At 40.8% G+C, this 23,121-nt stretch overlaps 1 protein-coding gene across 1 annotated transcript; it reads right to left on the bottom strand.

Moving 5' to 3' along the window:
• Positions 1-3,708: 3,708 nt before the first annotated feature.
• LOC128636551 (glutathione peroxidase 2-like) lies at positions 3,709-23,068 on the bottom strand. Its single transcript, XM_053689549.1, has 2 exons — positions 22,847-23,068; positions 3,709-6,762 (listed from the first exon to the last, which is right to left on the bottom strand). Exons 1-2 carry the CDS (start codon positions 23,066-23,068, stop codon positions 6,412-6,414), a joined length of 573 nt encoding a protein of 190 aa, XP_053545524.1. The 3' UTR covers positions 3,709-6,411.
• Positions 23,069-23,121: the final 53 nt, after the last annotated feature.

Below are 23,121 nucleotides of genomic sequence, written 5' to 3'. Positions count from 1 at the left end.
ACTAGTAGTGACTGTGAATCTACAGTTCTAAACTAATTTGCTGCTAAGCTAAGCCTAATGTAATTAATAATAATTATAATGGCTATTGGCTAACTATCTAACTGTCTATTAGCCTGCTCCTGGGCCCTGGCTATTTCTTTGCACACTACTTGACTGCAGCTCAGCAGACACTGAGTCAGCACACAGCAGCAAATATTGACTGTCTGTCACTGTTCAATCAACTTGTTGATGCTTGATGGCTGCCAGCAGGCAGCAAAAAATATATAGTTTTGTTGTAAACAATTTTTGCACAGAGCTATGCAAAAACACTCCTCTCAGCTCAACGGCTATCTCCACAAAGATTTTCGCGCCGTTGAGCTGGGAGGAGCCTCGTGGGGGCCATCACGTGAGCCATGGAGCCTATCACAGAGTCTGAGGAGTCCGGATCAAGAGGCTGGGGGAGGAGACAGAGCACAGGCTGAACGACCGCACAGTTCAGCCTGTGCGATTATGCCTCTATAGGCATGAGGCTGGGGAGGAGCTCTACGCCTGCACAGTGAATACATTGCGATCACTGTGCAGGCATATAGAGCTCCTTACCGCACGTGCGAGTGGGGGGTGGAGACTGGAGCCTGCCCTGGACTGTCAATCAGCCTCTCTCAGCTCAGCCTCAGGCAGCAGCAGCAGGCAGTGCGCCGTGGTGGTGTGTGGTGTGACGTCACGGACGTCAGCACACTGAGTAGTCCACCCGGTCCTAGCTCCTGCCTCCTGCCTGAGCCTGATAATAAATATACAGTGTCTGTTAATGAACACTCAGTGGCGAGTCAGTGATGAGAATGATAATAGATTAAATAGCAGGGTATATAAGCTAAGCAGCAGTGCCAGTAAAGCATTATTTAATACATATAATATTAAATAATATAAATAAAAAATAAAATTAAAATTTTTCATAATTTTTTTTTTCTCATTTTTTTTTTTTAAATGCTCATTTTTTTTCCCCCTCCTCTGCCCCCTGGGGGTTCACGTGCGACAGTGCACATATGGAGGAGCCTCCACTGATGATGAGGTTTTACTGCTGGGAGCCTGCAACTTCCCCCATGGAGACAGAGGACAGTAGTGGTCTGGGTCTTACAGTGACTGACTCAGTCACTGAAGTTCTACCCCTTGTCAAGTGCTGCCTGGGTCAGTTGGACCCACTTGGTCCCATGGTTGAGTCCGCCCTAAGTGTCGCTTGATAATGAAGTTCTTTGTGTGTATAACCGCTGTGTTTATTGTGATCTACCTACCTGCCAGTTTATGATTCTCACCAAAGCTAAGTATTGCCAAATTTATAACCATTGCTTTAACTCCTTAAGGACCAGAGCTGTACTCTGTACATCACTGGTCTTTCTATTGGGCTTAATTTTTTGATAGCAGCGAGACCACGTTATTCCATGAGGCCTCCTGGAGGGAGGGAGGTCATAATAGCACGGTGCTATTATAACCTGAAAACCCCTTAATGACCAGCAAAGTACAGGGTATGTCATGGTCGTTGCGGGGTCAATATAAGTTTACAAGAAAAATTGATATTATTTCAGACTCCTCCCTTTTTCAGTGCTCATAGGCATACTATGCACTCTCACTGGCGCAAACAACTGGTGAGAAATAGGGTTGGGATCAGGATAGCAGAGGGAGATAGAAGATGTTAGTAAGGAGTGTAGTCAGGGGATATATTGTGAGATGGGAGAAGGATAAGATGTTGAGTAGCAACAGAAAGAAAGGGTAGAAAACCAGAAAGGTGGTGTCTAAGCATTATAGCAGAAGCCAACTAATCAACCACATATGATTTCACAAGTACAAGGGCTTCTGTAGACCACAACTTTCATACACTTAGAATATCAACTGTTTTTATGCTTAGCATTACTACACCCAGTCATGATTTATAGCAAACAACAAGTGTATTTGAATGAAATAAGACACACAGTATTGTATATTTTACTTTATTTTCAACAATGGTGTAAGTGTCCAGACACAGTCCTGATACAACATTCTTGTACCCTTCCAGTTTGCTTTTAAAAGGATACAGTCATCAAGTATAAGTCTAACATCTGAACACTGACCATCTTGCTTGTCTTTTTGTTTACATGGTAGATTGGCCTGTGCACAGAATGTGCATGCACCTCAGGCTATCATTACATTTCTTGTTCAATCATTTGTCTCAACATTCTAGTTACCTTTGTATGTGAAATAAAATAATCAGTATTTTCCCTTGCTAGGTCTTTATTGTGGAAAGACAGAATTCACTTGATTTCTGTTGCTAGAACAAAATAAGATTATAGTAACATATTAACTAGATGTTTCATTATTCACATTTTATGGTTCAACGCTCAACATGTAATGCATTTTGCTGTGTTAATATTGAATAACACGTTGTATATCTACCATTTTTATTTCACTAATGCATAGGCTCTATTAGCATTTGCATTTATACTTAGACCTTACACACATTTCAATCATTTTAAAAATATAATTTAGGGAGCAGGTGTGAGGGAGGAGTTTTGAGTGGTGCTGTGTGTTGTGTGAGTAATCTGGGGAGGGATTGTGTGTTCTGAGCAGAGTTTGGTTGATCCCAGTTTGGTCTTCAATGGTCATGAAACCCATTTTTTTTCTTTCATGAATCAGATAGAGAATACAATTTTAAACGACTTCCGTATTTACTTCTATTATAAAATGTGTTTTCATTCTCTTTGTATCCTTTGTTGAAAAGCAGGGAGGTAAGCCCAGGAGTATGCACGTGTCTGCAGCACTATGTAGCAGCAGTTTTGCAAGAATGTTGCTTGTTTGCAAGAGCACTAGATGGCAGCAGTGTTTCCTGCTGTGTAGTGCTCCAGACTTGTGGACACTACCTACCTACCATGAGAACAAAACAAATTTGACAACAAATTTGATAATATAAGTAAATTGGAAACAGGTTTAAAATGATATGCTATGTCTGAAACAGGCACAGTCTGGCCATAGGGCATACAGGGTATTTGCTCAGTGGGCCGGGCCAGTTGTGGGCTGGGCCTGGTTGCTTTAGCCCCACCCAGTAATTAGCATTATTATGTGTGCATGATGCAGGGCCAGCCTTGCCCTGCCTTGCTGTTTCTGTGAGGCTGACTGTCTGTGGATGTTTTTGTGTGCTTTTTCTCTCTGATAGTGCAGTTTATGTGTGAAGACAAGTGCTCAGGTGGCTGCTATTTTGACTGATTGTGACTACACAGGCTGAGTAATAAGCGCTTATTTATTTAAATTTGAACTTTTTTTTAATTACATTCACTTTTTAAATATTTAATGACAACCAATTTACAAAATACAGTGACAGAAGTGTATTACAATCTTTTGATGTTTTTGTAAATCAAACTAGTACCTTATACTTGTCAGTTCTGAGGTATGGTTAAAGTGAAGATAAACTTTAATGAATGAAAGCACGTTTTTTAAAAATACTATTAAAAACAGGGGCACTTTCATTCATCAAAGTTTACAAATCAGCCGTTTTGATTAAAAACGTACCTTTTTTATTTTTACAGCCAGAGCAGCTTCCCCCTCCTGGAAATCCTCTCTTCACACGTCAGCAATGACTAATCCGGCTTCCTCCAATCACAGCATGGCCTCAGGCAATGACTACCCTGGGGGGAAAGCTGTGATTGGAAGAAGCCGGATTAGTCATTGCTGACGTGTGAAGAGAGGATTTCTAGGAGGGGGAAGCTGCTCTGGCTGTGAAAAGAAAAAAAGGTAATTTTTTTAATCAAAACGGCGGCTTTGTAAACTTTGATGAATAAAAAGTGCACCTGTTTTTAATAGTATTTTTAAAAAAACAGGCTTTCATTCACCAAAGTTTACCTCCACTTTAACCCCTTAACGACCCCGTCGCTGGTAGCTAAGGGTTTATCAGTTCATACTAGCACGGGTCTTGCCACAAGCGGCAGGACTGCGCTGCTATGACCTCCTGGCGGCAGTAATTCTAGAATTGTCTGGTCTCACTGCTGGCGAGGAGACCGCACTACCAAAATAACAATCCTCATTAAAAGACCAGCGAACGTACAGGGTACGATACTGGTCATTAAGAGGTTAAATAACTAAAACAGGAGGGGGAGTATGCTGCTTTGCCTTAAAATGCCCGGGGCTATTTTTGGTCCCAGTCCATCCCTGGTCTGAATTATAAAAGAAAACTGTTGTGTTTCATATCCCTTTAAGCTCCCCAGTTGCACTCCTGTGTCACTGCAGATGGATGTAGCCGGTGAACCAATTTGCAGCAGGCCTATACTGTATACATACATTTGTATGCTGAAATCACTTAAGCAAAATTGGAATGTTCCAGGAGCATAACTGAGTATATGTTGAACCCATTTTAACACATGTTAAACACAATTAAATGAAATGCTCTAGCAGAAGAGTGACATTTATTTTTACACTGGGATGTCCATAATTGCTGTAATATACTATGCACATGAAAAACATCTTTAAAGGGACAGTTCACTGTAAAATGTTTTTTTTTCCCTAAATGTGTTCCCATGACTTGTTATACCAGCTGCAGCGTATAAAATGTATGAGAAATAGCTAATTTATGCTTCTGTTTTGCAAAAGAAATAGCTGGATTTGCTCATCGAAATAGGCTTGGCTTGCTGAAAGATCAAATCTTGTTATCTTATCAATCAAATGCTTCCCTTTCTTATCTCAGTTTCTGTGCAATTCTTAGAAAAGAACAATTGAAAATTAACATTTTAGAGCTTTATCTCTTCCACCTCCCACTGTGAGTGTAATTTCTTCTGCTAGCTGTGTTTACATAGTTTGTAAATATCTTATACTTAGGTATGGAAACTTTCAGTATAGGTAGGGATACTACAGGCTAAATCAGCTATTTCAGATGCCAATATAAAGGCTAAGGAGCTTTTTGTAAACAATGTAATACACTCCAGCAGGTAAATCTGACAATTGGGAACAAATTGAAGGAGAGAAAGTTTTTGGGTAAACTGTCCCTTTAATGTCTCCTATAATGCTTCTATCCCCAGAGGCAGAACTTTTTTTCACTTTCTGCGATGAGATTTTTTTAGTGAAAAATTTTCTGCTGGTCATTTTTTAAATCAAAATTAATTTTAAATTAGGCAGTTACACTAAAGCACCAGTTCAATTGCAACGTGTTAGTTAAATGGAGAATAAAGCAATATTTCGTTTTATAATATAGTGCAGTAGTTGAAAATTGCATTGCAAATTAGCTGCAGACATAGTCTAACAAAGAAGTAGTAATAAAAAAGGTGCATTGCTCATACAAATGTCTTACATTCAGAAAAAACAGCTTTGCAGACAGTTATAGGCTAGAGGATGGGCTTGAATCAATCTATGAGAGACAGTCAATCAATGCACTACTGCTTTGCAGCGCTACTACATATTTCACTGTTCACTTAAAACAGCACTTTGCTCTGGATGAACTGTGATAAGGAAAACTTACACATACAGTGCAGCCAGAGAACAGCTCTGTTTGAAGAGAACAGTCTAAAGTGGAGCAGCACTGAAAAGTTAAATAAACAATTCCTGCATGTATCATGTTCTTTCTGCAGACATGCTGCATTATCTGCGATGACATCTCAGATCACTGCATGTTCTGCCTTGGGGCTTCTATCATTATAATATTATGCCGCAATGGGGGGTCTGGAACAAGCAGGCACTGAAGCAACATAATTAACAGGCCTCTGCATTGCATCTTTCTGCATCTTGTGCGGTGGTGTATTAAGGTTTTGTGCTGCCCTAGGCACTCTAAATTCCCCCCCCCCCCCGACTCCATAGGTTTTAGGCTTTTTGTTGGCCATAATATTTTTTGGCGAGGGTGTAATGTAACTTTTTTTTCATGGCATCTCAAAAGTTAACATTCATGTTCAAATGTGCATGTGTGTGTGTGTATATATATATGGGGTGTGTGTGTGTGTGTGTGTTTATGTTGTGTGTGTAATGCAGTGTGCTTGTGTAGTGCAGTGTACGTGTGTGTGTAGTGAGACTCAAAAAGTGCCTTGTTTGCCTATGCCAAAACAAGCCCCTGATTTCATGCCTATGTATGTCACCTAAGAAAAACCAGAGAGAACAAAACATGTTAGTGTCAGCAGCTGCATATCAACTATTTAAACAGCTAACGAGTTGATGGAACTAATGCACCCTCACAATATTTTAAATTTCACCAGGTTACATTATTATAGTATGCAGGATGAGGGGGATGAGAACACTTATTATATGCCTTTGTTGTACCTTTAATTGTATTCATTTTAGATGTTTTGTAGGAGGTAACTAGGTGACAGAACCCATTCCCTGCACTGAGTGAGACGTGAGACTGACCAAATCAATATAGAAGATATGGGAATACAGCAAATACATTATTTGTGTCACATTTGTACAAGAGCAAAAGTCGTCAGCCAGATTAAGGCATTATTTGGCAAGTTTAAGGAGTCTCTGTATGTCAGGTTCTATGTTGATAGTTTGAAAATTTTTGCTGTAACGTTTGAAAGGTTCTCCTTCAGGGCCGATGAGGAACTTCTCAAAGTTCCAGGAAAGGTCAGACCGGTGCACAGGGTTCCACACAATGTATCGGGGGTCACTAATGAGGCATGCTGGCTCATCATCTGGAGAAGGTAGTTTGTCCTTCAAGTAAGCAAAGACAGGATGTGTGCCTTTTCCATTAACTTCACATTTCTGGAACAGGGTGAAATTGGGTACAAAGCCATTACCTGGTCGAACATATTTAAGGCAGTTCAGAATCTCTTCATTCTTACAATTTTCCTATAAAATAAAAACAGATAAAACAAAGCTATTGCATAATCTGATGTTTTTGTGTAGTCCAAATGTTCTATCGTGTGTGAAAGAACAGAATTTAAACATGAAAATATTTTACATTAAAGCGTTTAAAGGACCATTAGCTTGACATTTCAACAATGCATAAAATGTTTCATTATTGCAAGTGAAATCTTATTGCAATATACATTCATTATTTATTTTGCTGCCTTTTGCTGTAAAATACATCTACCATAGTGCTTGTTTTACTTTCTCCCAGGGAGGTTTGGGTTAATACATTTAGGTAATTTCTGTAAGCTTTTACTTCACCCTCCCCCCTAAGATCCTCAGCAGTCACACGCTAATAAAAAGTGGATTCTTTTGTTCTGGGGGACAGGGAAATCAGTGAAATGGATAAACATAACACTATATACTTATTTGACAAAATAAAGCTGCAGTTTTCATTGCAAAATTATTCTCAGATATGAAGGTTCAAAATCATGTAATTAACAATTTGTGTTTAGTGGTCCTTTAAGCTTGCATTTAAATTGAAACTGAAACTAGCATGAATGAGAGTTTATGTAAAACTCATACAGCTCCCAGACCTTCCTTGGTGCAGTGGGATACCCTTTCCAAATACTGAGAGGATAAAATATATTAATTCAGGAAGGAAAAATATTTCCAAAAAAATACTTTAGTACAGTTTGAAATGCCATTTGGAAGCTATAGTTAGAACTATGTCCTTGTAATTATTCTAGTTAAGTGCCTATAACATATATATAAGCACATACAAACATAGATGCACGTTTTCACCAACCCCAAAACATTAAATATATAGCACCACAGGATTTAGTTGAATAGCAATGGCTTTCCCATTACTATATGATAGATAGATGACTGTCACTTCTTAAAGGGACATCAATCACTAAGGGCCAGATTACGAGTGGAGCACAAACGTTTGCACGCGAGTGATAAGGGATTTATCGCAGATATTTGCACTCGGCGGGTTTACTGCTGGTATTAAATAAATAGATGAAATTATTCTATGTGAAGAACATTGGAATGTGAAATATTTATATTTTCATGTTGGTTTAAAGTCACATGAGAAAATGTGATCGGGTTTGCGTGGGAGTAGAGTGTTAGGTTTTTTCCACTTTTTTTCTCTATTGAATTTTATGGGGGAATATGTGAACGCACACGCAATATTCTAAGTTCGGCCTTGTGCGCTCATCAGGTTAGCACACACGCTAAAACAGTTTACTTTGAACTCATAATACGAGCGCAACCCGGCGCCCTGAAAAAGCTTTCTTCTAGCACAGTTAATGCTCGAGCAGGAGTATTAATTTGCGATCCACTTGTAATCTGTCACTAAATACATTTAATAAGGATAGTATTGAGGATATTCCCTGCCTTCCTAATCATGTTGAGATCTAGCTTTCACTGCAGTTCTAGTTTGCACATGTACAGCAACGCTACTTCAGAAAGCTGCAGTGAAACTCATAATACGAGCGCAACCCGGCGCCCTGAAAAAGCTTACTTCTAGCACAGTTAATGCTCGAGCAGGAGCATTAATTTGCGATCCACTTGTAATCTGTCACTAAATACATTTAATAAGGATAGTATTGAGGATATTCCCTGCCTTCCTAATCATGTTGAGATCTAGCTTTCAATGCAGTTCTAGTTTGCACATGTACAGCAACGCTACTTCAGAAAGCTGCAGTGAAACCCTGGTTCCAAAATAAGGGAGGTGCATGAAATGTATTTCATTTTCATGTCCCTTTCACTTGTGGCAACCAGCCTTGCAGCCCCACAAGGTCTCCAAAAAGGCTACTGCTGCTTGATAACTAGAGCTTGATAAATAAAGACAAAGAAGAAGCCTCTAGAGTCAGAAATATTTTCAGGATTTCAGTGCTAATCTGGAACCTACTCAGTAAAAAAACCAAAGTAAAATGTGAATTGGAGAGAATTGTCTAGATAGATTGATAGATTAGATATAGATAGATTAAAAGGATACTAAACCCCAAAAAAATCTTTCATGATTCAGGTAGAGAATACAATTTTAAACAACATTAAAATTTACTTCTATTTTTTAATTTGCTTCATTCTTTAGCTATCCTTTGCTGAAGAAATAGCAATGCATATCAGTGAGCCAATCACACGAGGCATGTGCAGCCACCAATCAGCAGCTACTAAGCCTATCTAGATATGTTTTTAGAAAAGGATATCAAGAGAATTGAAGCAAAACAGATAATAGAAGTAAATTTTAAAAGTTGTTTAAAACTGCATGCTCTTTCTAAATCATGAAAGAAAAAAATTGGGTTTCATGTCCCTTTAAATATAGAGAGAGATATTGGAACTGGTCTGTTATTGCCCTTTGTGCTTGGACAAATGTATGCAAAATTATGTACATTTATTATTCTTATCTAAATAATTGCAAAGCTTGAAGTGGCTCCCAATGCTGATTATAACTACTGCTAATAGTAATGTTATTGTTTTCCATTAATTTATTACTACACATTACAAATTAAAAAATTATATTATATAGTCTATATTTATTTAAAAAACAACTCTTACCTTTCTGATTACAGTATTACACTATGTTCTGAGGATACTATATATACAAAAGTATTAAAAATAATATTTTTTTTCGTTCATGATTCAGGTAGAGCATGCAATTTTAAGAAACTTTCTAATTTACTCCTATAATCAATTTTTCTTCTAGAAAGTTGCATGCTCTATCTGAATCACCTTTAACACCTTAAGGACCACAGGACTTTTTCTAGCGCCCCCCGCACGTGATCCCGCCCCCCGCTGCCAGATGACCGTTTGGGACCAAGGCTATTTTTACATTTCTGCTGTGTTTGTGTTTAGCTGTAATTTTCCTCTTACTCATTTACTGTACGCACACATATTATATACCGTTTTTCTCACCATTAAATGGACTTTCTAAAGATACCATTATTTTCATCATATTACTATAATTTTTTTTTTATAAAATATGATGAAAAAATGGAAAAAACTAACTTTTTCTAACTTTGATCCCCAAAATCTGTTACACATCTACAACCACCAAAAAAACAAAATTTATGCTTACCTGATAAATTTATTTCTCTTGTGGTGTATCCAGTCCACGGATTCATCCATTACTTGTGGGATATTCTCCTTCCCAACAGGAAGCTGCAAGAGGATCACCCACAGCAGAGCTGTCTATATAGCTCCTCCCCTAACTGCCACCTCCAGTCATTCGACCGAAGACAAGCAAGAGAAAGGAGAAACTATAGGGTGCAGTGGTGACTGTAGTTTAAAAATAAAAAACACCTGCCTTAAAATGACAGGGCGGGCCGTGGACTGGATACACCACAAGAGAAATAAATTTATCAGGTAAGCATAAATTTAGTTTTCTCTTGTAAGGTGTATCCAGTCCACGGATTCATCCATTACTTGTGGGATACCAATACCAAAGCTATAGGACACGGATGAAGGGAGGGACAAGGCAGGCGCTTAAACGGAAGGCACCACTGCCTGTAAGACCTTTCTCCCAAAAACAGCCTCCGAAGAAGCAAAAGTATCAAATTTGTAGAATTTAGAAAAAGTATGAAGCGAAGACCAAGTCGCCGCCTTACAAATCTGTTCAACAGAAGCCTCATTTTTAAAAGCCCATGTGGAAGCCATCGCTCTAGTAGAATGAGCTGTAATTCTTTCAGGAGGCTGCTGGCCAGCAGTCTCATAAGCTAAGCGGATTATACTTCTTAACCAAAAAGAAAGAGAAGTTGCTGAAGCCCTTTGGCCTCTCCTCTGTCCAGAGTAGACAACAAACAATGCAGATGTTTGACGGAAATCCTTAGTAGCTTGTAAATAAAACTTTAAGGCACGAACCATGTCAAGATTGTGTAAAAGACGTTCCTTCTTTGAAGAAGGGTTAGGACACAGTGACGGAACAACAATCTCCTGATTGATATTCTTATTAGATACCACCTTAGGAAGAAACCCAGGTTTGGTACGCAAAACTACCTTATCTGCATGGAAGATCAGATAAGGGGAATCACACTGTAAGGCAGATAACTCTGAAACTCTTCGAGCCGAAGAGATAGCTACCAAAAACAGAACTTTCCAAGATAAAAGCTTGATATCTATGGAATGCAGAGGTTCAAATGGAACCCCTTGAAGAACTTTAAGAACTAAATTTAAACTCCATGGCGGAGCAACGGGTTTAAACACAGGCTTGATTCTAACTAAAGCCTGACAAAACGACTGAACGTCTGGAACATCCGCCAGACGCTTGTGCAAAAGAATAGACAGAGCAGAAATCTGTCCTTTTAAGGAACTAGCTAACAATCCCTTCTCCAATCCTTCTTGGAGAAAAGATAATATACTAAAAGTCCTGACTTTACTCCATAAGTAACCCTTGGATTCACACCAATGAAGATATTTACACCATATCTTATGATAGATTTTCCTGGTGACAGGCTTTCGAGCCTGTATTAAGGTATCAATGACCGACTCAGAGAAACCACGCTTTGACAAAATCAAGCGTTCAATCTCCAAGCAGTCAGACGCAGAGAAATTAGATTTGGATGGTTGAAAGGACCCTGAAGTAGAAGGTCCTGCCTCAGCGGCCACGCAGGTGCTATCAAAATCACCGAAGCTCTCTCCTGCTTGATCTTGGCAATCAGACGAGGGAGCAGAGGAAACGGTGGAAACACATAAGCCAGGTTGAAGTACCAAGGCGCTGCTAGAGCATCTATCAGTGCTGCCTTGGGATCCCTGGACCTGGATCCGTAAGAAGGAAGCTTGGCGTTCTGACGAGACGCCATGAGATCCAGTTCTGGTTTGCCCCAAAGTTGAATCAACTGCGCAAACACCTCCGGATGGAGTTCCCACTCCCCTGGATGAAAAGTCTGTCGACTTAGAAAATCCGCCTCCCAGTTCTCTACTCCTGGGATATGGATAGCTGATAGATGGCAAGAGTGAACCTCTGCCCATAGAATTATTTTTGAAACCTCCAACATTGCTAGGGAACTCCTTGTTCCCCCTTGATGGATGATGTAGGCTACAGTCGTGATATTGTCCGACTGAAATCTGATGAACCTGACCGCAGCAAGCTGAGGCCAAGCCTGAAGAGCATTGAATATCGCTCTTAGTTCCAGAATGTTTATCGGAAGAAGTGCCTCCTCCTGAGTCCACGATCCCTGAGCCTTCAGGGAGCTCCAGACTGCACCCCAGCCCAAAAGGCTGGCATCTGTCGTTACTATTGTCCAATCTGGCCTGCGGAAGGTCATACCCTTGGACAGATGGACCCGAGATAGCCACCAGAGAAGAGAATCCCTGGTCTCTAGATCCAGATTTAGTAGAGGGGACAAATCTGAGCATGCAGAGTTGCAGCGGTCTGAGATGTAGGCGGGCAAACGGCACTATGTCCATTGCCGCTACCATTAAGCCGATTACTTCCATACACTGAGCCACTGAAGGGCGAGAAGTAGAATAAAGAACACGGCAGGAATTTAGAGGTTTTGACAACCTGGCCTCTGTCAGGTAAATCTTCATTTCTACAGAATCTATCAGAGTTCCTAGGAAGGAAACTCTTGTGAGAGAGAATAGAGAACTCTTTTCTTCGTTCACTTTCCACCCATGAGACCTCAGGAATGCCAGAACAATTTCCGTATGGGATCTGGCGATTTGAAAATTCGACGCCTGTATCAGAATGTCGTCTAGGTAAGGGGCTACTGCTATACCCTGCGGCCTTAGGACCGCTAGGAGTGACCCCAGAACCTTTGTAAAGATTCTTGGTGCCGTAGCTAACCCAAAGGGAAGAGTCACAAACTGGTAACGCCTGTCTAGGAAGGCGAACCTGAGAAACCGATGATGATCTCTGTGTATCGGAATGTGAAGAGAAGCATCCTTTAAGTCCACGGTAGTCATATATTGACCCTCCTGGATCATAGGTAGTATGGTTCGAATAGTCTCCATCTTGATGGATGGGACCCTGAGAAATTTGTTTAGGATCTTGAGATCTAAGATTGGTCTGAAGGTTCCCTCTTTCTTGGGAACTACAAACAGATTTGAATAGAAGCCTTGCTCCTGTTCCACCTTTGGAACTGGGTGGATCACTCCCATAACTAGGAGGTCTTGAACACAATGTAAGAATGCCTCTCTCTTTATCTGGTTTGCAGATAATTGTGAGAGATGAAATCTTCCTTTTGGGGAAGAAGCTTTGAAGTCCAGAAGATATCCCTGGGACAAAATTTCCAACGCCCAGGGATCCTGGACATCTCTTGCCCAAGCCTGGGCGAAGAGAGAAAGTCTGCCCCCTACTAGATCCGTTACCGGATCGGGGGCTGATCTTTCATGCTGTCTTAGAGGCAGCAGCAGGTTTTTTGGCCTGCTTTCCTTTGTTCCAAGCCTGGTTAGGTCTCCAGACCGGCTTGGACTGGGCAAAATTTCCCTCTTGTTTTGTATTAGAGGAAGTTGAAGCTGCGCCACTCTTGAAGTTTCGAAAGGCACGAAAATTTGTCTGTTTGGTCCTTAATTTGTTGGACCTATCCTGAGGACGGGCGTGACCTTTTCCTCCAGTAATATCAGAAATGATCTCCTTCAGTCCAGGCCCGAATAGGGTCTGCCCCTTGAAGGGGAGGTTGAGAAGCTTAGACTTTGCGGTAACGTCAGCTGACCAGGATTTAAGCCATAGCGCCCTATGCGCCTGAATAGCAAAACCTGAGTTCTTAGCCGTTAGTTTGGTTAAATGAACAACGGCGTCAGAAACAAATGAATTGGCTAGCTTAAGAGCTTTAAGCTTGTCAAGGATATCATCCAATGGGGTTTCTACCTGTAGAGCCTCTTCTAGAGACTCAAACCAGAAGGCTGCAGCAGCAGTGACAGGGGCAATGCATGCAAGGGGCTGGAGAATAAAACCTTGTTGAATAAAAAATTTCTTAAGGTAACCCTCTAATTTTTTATCCATTGGATCTAGGAAAGCACAACTGTCCTCGACGGGGATAGTTGTACGCTTAGCTAGGGTAGAGACTGCTCCCTCCACCTTAGGGACCGTTTGCTACAAGTCCCGTGTAGCGGCATCTATGGGAAACATCTTTTTAAAAACAGGAGGGAGAGAGAACGGTACACCTGGTCTATCCCATTCCTTAGTAATAATTTCTGAAAACCTCTTAGGTATTGGAAAAACATCAGTGTAAACAGGCACTGCATAGTATTTATCCAATCTACACAATTTCTCTGGGACTATAATGGCGTCACAGTCATCCAGAGTTGCTAAAACCTCCCTGAGCAACACGTGGAGGTGTTCAAGCTTAAATTTAAATGTAGACATATCAGAATCAGGTTGAAGTGTCTTCCCTGAGTCAGAAAAATCACCCACAGATAGAAGCTCTCCTGCCTCAGCTTCTGCACATTGTGAGGGTATATCAGACATAGCTACTAAAGCGTCAGAGAGCTCTGTATTTTTCCTAGCCCCAGAGCTGTCTCGCTTTCCTTGTAACCCTGGCAGTTTGGACAATACCTCTGTAAGGGTATGATTCATAACTGCCACCATGTCTTGTAAAGTATATGCAATGGGCGCGCTAGATGTACTTGGCGTCTCTTGAGCGGGAGTTATAGGTTCTGACACGTGGGGAGAGTTAGTCGGCATAACTTCCCCCTTGTCAATTTCCTCTGGTGAAAAATCTTTTAAAGCCAGAATATGGTCTTTATAACTTATAGTAAGATCAGTGCATTTGGTACACATTCTAAGAGGGGGTTCCACAATGGCTTCTAAACATAATGAACAAGGAGTTTCCTCTATGTCAGACATGTTTAATAGACTAGTAATGAGACCAGCAAGCTTTGAAAACACTTTAATTAATGTGAAAAAGCAGAATATAAAAAACGGTACTGTGCCTTTAAGGGGAAAAAAACAAACACAAAAACTGCAAAACAGTGAAAAAAGCAGTTAACTCTATGAAATTTTTACAGTGTATATAATAGACTAAAATAGTATTGCACACACTTGCAAATGGATGATTAACCCCTCAGGCTCAAAAACGAAGCAAAAAAAACGGTAAAACCTTTATAACAGTCACAAGCAAACTGCCACAGCTCTACTGTGGCTCCTACCTTCCCATAAAACAACTTTTGTAGGCACAAAAACCCTTTACAGAGGTCCAATATGTCAGGGGACTCCTTCAGGGAAGCTGGATGTCTCAGAATGTAAAAACTACTGCACAATTAGAGCGTGAAAATAGGCCCCTCCCACCATGCACTCAAAGTCAGAGTGCCTTAAAAAACTACTCCTAGGAGTAAAATAACAGCCATGTGGAAAACTAGGCCCCAAATAAAGATTTATAACCCTTAGTAAAAAACGTTCTTTATAAATCCTGTAAACGTTTAACATACTAAGCCATAAGAGCAAGTAACATGAATATTACCCTTTACTGCAAGTATGATGCCAGTCGTTTATTAAATCACTGCAATCAGGCTTACCTTAAATATATCAGGCACTGTCAGCATTTTCTAGACTTCTTATATCTCTCTAGAAAAAAATATACTGAACATACCTCAGGGCAGTTAATTCTGCAGGCCGTTCCCCCAGCTGAAGTTTTCCCATACTCTTCAGTTATGTGTGAGAACAGCAGTGGATCTTAGTTACAACCTGCTAAGATCATCAAAAACCTCAGGCAAAACTCTTCTTCTAATATCTGCCTGAGGTAAAAACAGTACAACGCCGGTACCATTTAAAAATAACAAACTTTTGATTGAAGATAAACTACACTAAGTCACCACATATCTCTAGCTACTTCCCTTGTCGAGAGCTGCAAGAGAATGACTGGAGGTGGCAGTTAGGGGAGGAGCTATATAGACAGCTCTGCTGTGGGTGATCCTCTTGCAGCTTCCTGTTGGGAAGGAGAATATCCCACAAGTAATGGATGAATCCGTGGACTGGATACACCACAAGAGAACCACCCATGCAAAATAGTTTCTAAATTTTGTCCTGAGTTTAGAAATACCCAATGTTTACATGTTCTTTGCTTTTTTTTGTAAGTTATAGGGCAATAAATACAAGTAGCACTTTGCTATTTCCATACCATTTTTTTTTTCAAAATTAGCAATAGTTACATTGGAAAATTGATATCTGACAGGAATCCCTGATTATCCCTTGAAATGTATATATATTTTTTTTTAGTAGACAACCCAAAGTATTGATCTAGGCTCATTTTGGTATATTTAATGCTACCATTTCACCGCCAAATGCGATCAAATAAAAAAAATCGTTCACTTTTTCACAAACTTCTCACTGAAATTATTTACAAACAGCTTGTGCAATTATGGCACAAATGATTGTAAATGCTTCTTTGGGATCCCCTTTGTTCAGAAATAGCAGACATTTATGGCTTTGGTGTCACGGATACCAGACAGCTAAGGCTACCCCCATCCCCCTACAACCTCACCCCTGTTGTTTCTCAGCCACAGGACAGCAGGACACCCGCTAACTTTACCCCTGGTTGCTCCAGCAACCATGTGCCCCAGAGCTCCGCTCTTTTGGGGATTAGTAGCCCCTAGGGAGGACAAGAGGTGCGGGAATTATCGGAGGGGAGCTGCTTTGGGAACCAGGGGTTTTGGACACCCCTACCCCCATAACGTCAACGGGCTGTATTTCCGGTCCCCAATAACGAATCACGCCGCTTTTTGGACTGCGACATCTGGGGACCGAGAGCTTTCAAAGGACACCCTGGAAGTGCCCCCAGGATCACCCCAAAATCATCACCACTGTGTCCTGGGATTCTGTGGGACTATGGTTGCTATGGAGGCGCCGGTCAGTCTAGAGGGGAGGGAATGGCGGGAAAACTGTGGCATTGTCTTCTGTTCTTATCAAGATAAGTGTGTGCATAAAAGATTTGTGTCTTGCTCAATAAAATCAGTTCTATTTTCACCTGAATGCTAGTCTGTCTAGTTATTTGGGTGAGCTCCTGCTAGAATCACTTTCCTGAGCTACATAGCAGCCTGTTCCAGGCAGAGGAAGGACACTCTGGCAGAGCTACCTAGTCTGGGTAGCTGGAGTCTGCCACAGGGTTGGACCCTGAGTACTGGTGCTGTCGGGCATCAGGGGTGGCTATAGGCTGTGGTCACTTGCTAGCTACATAGCTGCAGTCGTCAGGGAGGAAGCAGGACCCGTTTGGTGGAGCTACCCAGTCAGGGTAGCCGGGGTATCCGTCACATTGGCTGGCAGCGGTGGGATCTGCTTCTTTCACACAGTTTCTGCTGACAGAGGAGACGTGCTACAGTAGCCGGTAAATATGGAGGCAGAGTTCCTAGGGAGAGTACATAAGATGCTGACCGGAACAAATGATCCTTGTTCGGAACAGGACGTTCTGGCATGGAGGAACCTTGCCCTCCGAGACCTCTGGTTGGAGGCTCTTCAACAGGAGCAGGAAAATGGAAAGGTCCTCCCCACGAATGACACGAGATTCCGGGTTCGGTGGATCGTGAGACTGCCTTTCCTGGGAAAACAGCCAAAGAAGGAATGGCTAGCTGTTCTACATAGACTGATCCAGCAAGAGATGTGGGTGGAGGACTGCTATCGGGCCCTCCAATGGCTCACTATGCAAGGGCAGCCAAGGCTGGAGGATGGCTCCCCCACAGAGGGCTTTGGCTTTGGCGGCCCTGGATTGCTGTTTACAAAAAGGACAGAAGACCCACAGTTTGGGAGCGAGACAGACCAGGGTCTGGAGGATATCTCTGGTCTCCAAGAGGAACTGCTGGATCTCTTGGAGGAGACCTGGCTGCTGGATTTTATAATTGACCAGGAAGAGGCACTGGTCAAGGAATACAAGAGGCTGCTGGATCTCGCTAAGCAGCGTGCCAGGGTCATAAAGATCTGGGGTGCAGCCCTCTGGGATTCATGGAGCTCAACCGTGGAGGAGTGGCAGCAAAGAAAAAGGGAACCAGGGCTGCTGGATCCTGATCATCAGTCTGGCTCTGAGCTTATAGACTTGGACAAGGGAGCCACCCCAGCAGAAGTGCTGACAACAGTGCAGAGAGCCGCCGGCCTCTGCCCAGCACCTGTAACAGCTCCAGGAAACCTGGGAGCGGAGGTAGTCGTCCTTCCTCCTCTTACAGAGAACCCCTTGCAGGGAGAGATGGATGTCAATAACTCTCCCCAGCAGCAGAACCCCTTCCCGGGAGAGGAGACAGTCGGTCTCTCTCCCCAGTGGCAGAGCCATCCCTTGGGAGTACAGGTAGTCATCCTCCCTCACCGTAAACAGAACCCCTTCCTGGGAGAAGAGACAGTCAGTCTCTCTCCCCAGCGGCAGAGCCAGGAGCCAGGATAGAAGACAGTCGGTCTTTCTCACTGAAATTATTTACAAACATCTTGTGCAATTATGGCACAAATGGTTGTAAATGCTTCCCTGGGATCCCCTTTGTTCAGAGATAGCAGACATATATGGCTTTGGCATTGCTTTTTGGTAATTAGAAGGCCGCTAAATGCCGCTGCGCACCACACTTGTATTATGCCCAGCAGTGATGGGGTTAGTTAGGTAGCTTGTAGGGAGCTTGAAGAGTTAAATTTAGCTTTAGTGTAGAGATCAGCCTCCCACCTGACACATCCTACCCCCTGATCCCTCCCAAACAGCTCTCTTCCCTCCCCCACCCCACAATTGTCCCCTCCATCTTAAGTACTGGCCGAAAGTCTGCCAGTACTAAAATTGAAGGCTTTTTTTTTAAAGATATATTCTGCTGTGTAGGATCCCCCTTAGCCCCCAACCTCCATGATCCCCCCCAAACAGCTCTCTAACCCTCTCCCCTCACCTTATTGTCCGCCATTGTGGGTACTGGCAGCTGTCTTCTAATGGAAAAACTAAACTTTTCTGTAGTGTAGCTGCCCCCTCAATGACCTACCCCCACCCCCTCCCAGATCACTTAGATACAACCCCCCCTCCTCTCTCCCTCCTTACTTCCATAGTGTAGGGTTCCCACCCGCCCCGTGCGTGTGCCTGCTTGCGTGCCCGTATGCACGCCCACACCCACCAACCTCCCTGCTGCAGCTCCCACCCACCAACGATCGGCACCATCGTTGGCCGATGCAGAGAGGGCCACAGAGTGGCTCTCTCTGCATCAGGTGCCTAAAATTTTTTATTGCAAGATGCCTCAATATCAAGACATCACTGCAATAACATGAAAGCGGCTGGAAGCGATCAGGATAGCTTCCACCGCTTGAATCCACTGACGACGTACAGGGTACGTCGTTGGTCATTAAGGACCGTTTTTTGTACGACGTACCCTGTACATCGTTGGTCCTTAAGGTGTTAAAGGGACAGTCTACACTTAAATTGTTATTGTTTAAAAAGATAGATAATGCCTTTACTATCCATTCCCCAGCTTTGCATAACCAACATTGTTATATTAATAGTAAAAGGAAGAAAACAGAGATGCCACAATGGCATAGTACCACCGATACAAGTGACAATATAGATAAGACAAGTAGTTACTCACAAACATGATGCACCCAATGGTGCTATTGGGACAGGCTGGAACTTCACAGGATTCTATCTCACTGGATGGAGACAAGCTGTAGTCCAGAACAGGAGAGTTCAAAGGGGGTCACCACCAATGCATATATAGGAGTTTATCATCTTTCACCTTGGGTTTTGGAGTGCTACCTGTTTGACAGCGGAGTTCAGTCTGCTGGGCGGCTGAGAAGTCCCAGTCTGCCTGTATTGCACCTGGAGGTGTTTTCCATCTTGTAAGTGTAACCATATCTTACTACTTTGCCTTCCCATACAGTACTAGGCTATGGTGCTTCACTTTATATTCCTATATAGACGTTGGTGGTGACCCCCTTGGAACTCTTCTGTTCTGGACTACAGCGTGTCTCCATCCAGTGAGCTGGACTATTGTGAAGTTCCAGCCTGCCCCAATAGCACCATTGGGTGCATCACGTTTGTGAGTAACCACTTGTCTTATCTATATTGTCACTTGTATTGTGGCGCTTCTGTTTTCTTCCTTTTACAGATCATCTTCAACCAGGATTTGACCATCCTTTGACAGAGTGCTGCCTCCATTTTAGATACTTGGGACTTTTTGTTCTTTGTTTTTCTTATATTGTTTTTTTGTATATTGTGTATTTCCAATTGTTGTAGCACTGATTAGGAAGCGCCCCCTATGGGAGATTTGCACTATTGCTTCTTTCTTATTTTCTATTGTTATATTAATATACTTTATAACATTTAAACCTCTAAATTTCTGTCTGTTTCTAAGCCACTATAGACAGCCTTTTAATCACATGCTTTTTTATTTGCTTTTTCACAAAAGGGGAGTGCTAGTTCATGTGGGCCATATAGATAACATTGTGTTCACGCCCGAGGAGTTATTTAAGAGTTAGCACAACACAGTACTAAATGCAAGTCAATAGATAATAAATAAAAAGTCATGTGGTCAGGGGGCTGTCAGAAGATGCTTAGATACAATGTAATCATAGAGGTAAAAAGTATATTTATATAACTGTGTTGGTTATGCAAAACTGGGGAATGGGTAATAAAAGTGATTATCTATCTTTTAAAACAATAACACAATAACAATTCTATTGTAGACTGTCCCTTTAAGTTTCATGTATAAGCTGTAGTATGACATGTAAATATTGCCTAAATTACATAAAATAATGTTGTTTACACTTGATCCCATCCTCTCTCCAAACTGTCCCATTTAACAGATATAAATATATTAATATTCTGAAATTCAAAAATTGTTCTGGTCCCAAGCAGTTTGGATAAGGGTTTTGTACATGTATTCTTTTTCAGTAATCACCCAAAAGATACAAAAATACTTTGTATATTATTTAGTGTCACCTTAGCTAATGAAAACCTTCTTTTAGAACACAATTTTATTAATTATTGATAAACGTAAAAGCTTTTCTACAGAAGCATTAATATTTAACAGTAATCAATATTTTACCATAAGGTGACTACCAGCAAAGCAATTTGCAATGTGCAAATTTATTTGAGCTGTTTCAGGGCATTCTAATTGCCAAATATCAATGGCAAAGCCATGCATGTCTGTTATTTCTGAACAAAGGGGATCCCAGAGAAGCTTTTACAACCATTTGTCATATGACTGCATTAGTTGTGTGTAAATAATTTCAGTGAGAAACCCAAAGTTTGCAAAAAAGTTAACAATTTATTTTTTATATGATCGTATCTGGCGGCCAAATAGTGGCATCAAATATACCAAAATGTGTCTAGATCCATAACTTGGATTGTCTAGTTTAAAAATAAATGGACTTCATAGGTAAATCAAAAGCTCTATTTCTGTTTAAAATTTCAGGAAAAGCTATAAAACTTTTTTTTAGGTGTTTTCTATAGTTATTGTGTAACAATATATTTAAATTTATAAATAATAACAAGAGTTATCAAAGGGAGATTTACTGTACTATAATTTACACCTTTTTAGCTGGAAGGAAATCAGATTTCACAGGCAGTAGAGTTATAGAACTTGACTACAAAGGGAAGCATCTAAATGTATATTTCAACCCCCAACTTTGATTTAAAACGTAAGATTTGTTTTTGCTGCTTTGGTGTGTGACTAAAGTCCTTCCTATCACTCCTAACTTTGTTTATTTAGCAACCAGGTACAAAATACATGGTGATTTTTGGGACATCTGACCATTTTATATTAATACATGACAAACAAGGGGCATCCAACTTTTCAAATAAGAGGCCAATTTGGATTTGTGTACCATTGTCATGGCCACTGATCACATTTTGATAAATATGATACACAAACTTCAGAAGAGAAACAAGCAGAATGTCTATTACAAATATTTCATATAACATTAAATATCCATGAGCTGTACATAAACAACTTGAGGTGAAATGAAATGAGATACAAACTTCAGAAGATAAACAAGCAGTATGCGTGTGTATTACAAATACATATAGGCAGAGAAGTGTGGGGTTTAAGGCAAATACTTCATATAACATCAAATATCTATGAGCTATACATTAACAACTTGAGGTGAAATGCAATGATATACAAACTTCAGAAGAGAAACAAGACATCAAATATCCATGCGCTGTACAGTTGAATGGAATTCCTTTAAAACTTCTAAAAATGACCTCCATTGTTCAGACACAGTCATTGTATGATCTGAAGAGATTCTCGGACAGAATGCCGAAGCATGTTCCGAGTTCGGCCGAGGGCATATACGTTTCAAAGTGCTCTGTTCTAATCAGAGCCTCGGGTGCCACAACCGCCACTGAGAACCTAACCATGGGTCCCACCCCGCACGTCTTGTGGTTCTTTGTCTAGGAAATACTCTATCTAATATATCGAATCTATCTATCTCGTGGCTGAACTGTTATCCGATGGCCACTTGTCTGTTGGAATATTATCCATCAGATAACAATTTGGCCACGATCTGAAGAAGTTAGAGGACAGATAGCAGGAAATTGCAATGACCTATTTTACCTTGTACTAATACAGTCCTAAATTAAACTATTGTTCTCCCAGCAATGAATGGGGGAATTAAATATTAAATGAAATAATTATATAATTTTGTTTTGCTTGTTAAAAACAAAAACAAGCAAAAGAAAATGCTAAAAAACAAAACAAAATATCTTATTAAAACAAACATTGCAGTTTGATGAATTAAAAATCAAGCTAATTTTCTCATACCAGAATGCCCTTTATTATTGCAGAATAATATCAACACATTAATTCTGAAAAACATTGAGAATTCCTTAAAAATATTTGTTAGAATATTTAAATAGTTTCCACAACTTTAAACACTTTCTCCATATTTATCTAACTACCGGGAAAAAAATATTTTCATAAAGCCCATAATGGTCAAGAATATGCTCTGACACACAAGAAGTTGTCTGGCTGATTCTCTCCAACAGACCCTACCCTATGTTCAAACCAAAACTCACCACAACATCTCTAGTATCTTTTGTCTATACCCCTCATAGACTATGTTTAAATATTTTAAACATATATTACAAAGTAATTTTGTTTAGATAACATTAATACATGTATAATAACAATAAATATTTATGGTTTTAGATAAAAAGAATATAGAAAATAACAATGACTGATATGAAAAAAGATAACTTACTTGGTAGCCAAACTGATTGCAAGGAAACCCAAGAGCTACAAACCGTCGTGGATATTTGCTCTGCAGTGCATTGAGCTGGGTATAATCCCTGACAGTAGTATCTCAAAGTGAAGCAACATTCTCAATCAATACTACCCTTCCCCTGAAAATATTGAAATCTATTTTTTCTCCTTCTAAATTTGTGGCATTTAGATCATAGAATGATTTAGCAATAAATGCCATCTCTGCACTCGTCACATTAAGTCGGTCTAGTTTCAGCATGGTCATTTAAAACC

Source organism: Bombina bombina, chromosome 1, assembly GCF_027579735.1.
Source record: "Bombina bombina isolate aBomBom1 chromosome 1, aBomBom1.pri, whole genome shotgun sequence".
NCBI classification, from domain to species: domain Eukaryota; kingdom Metazoa; phylum Chordata; class Amphibia; order Anura; family Bombinatoridae; genus Bombina; species Bombina bombina.
Note: the sequence above shows the minus strand (reverse complement) of the source record. Positions and strands in the feature narration are given on the sequence as shown.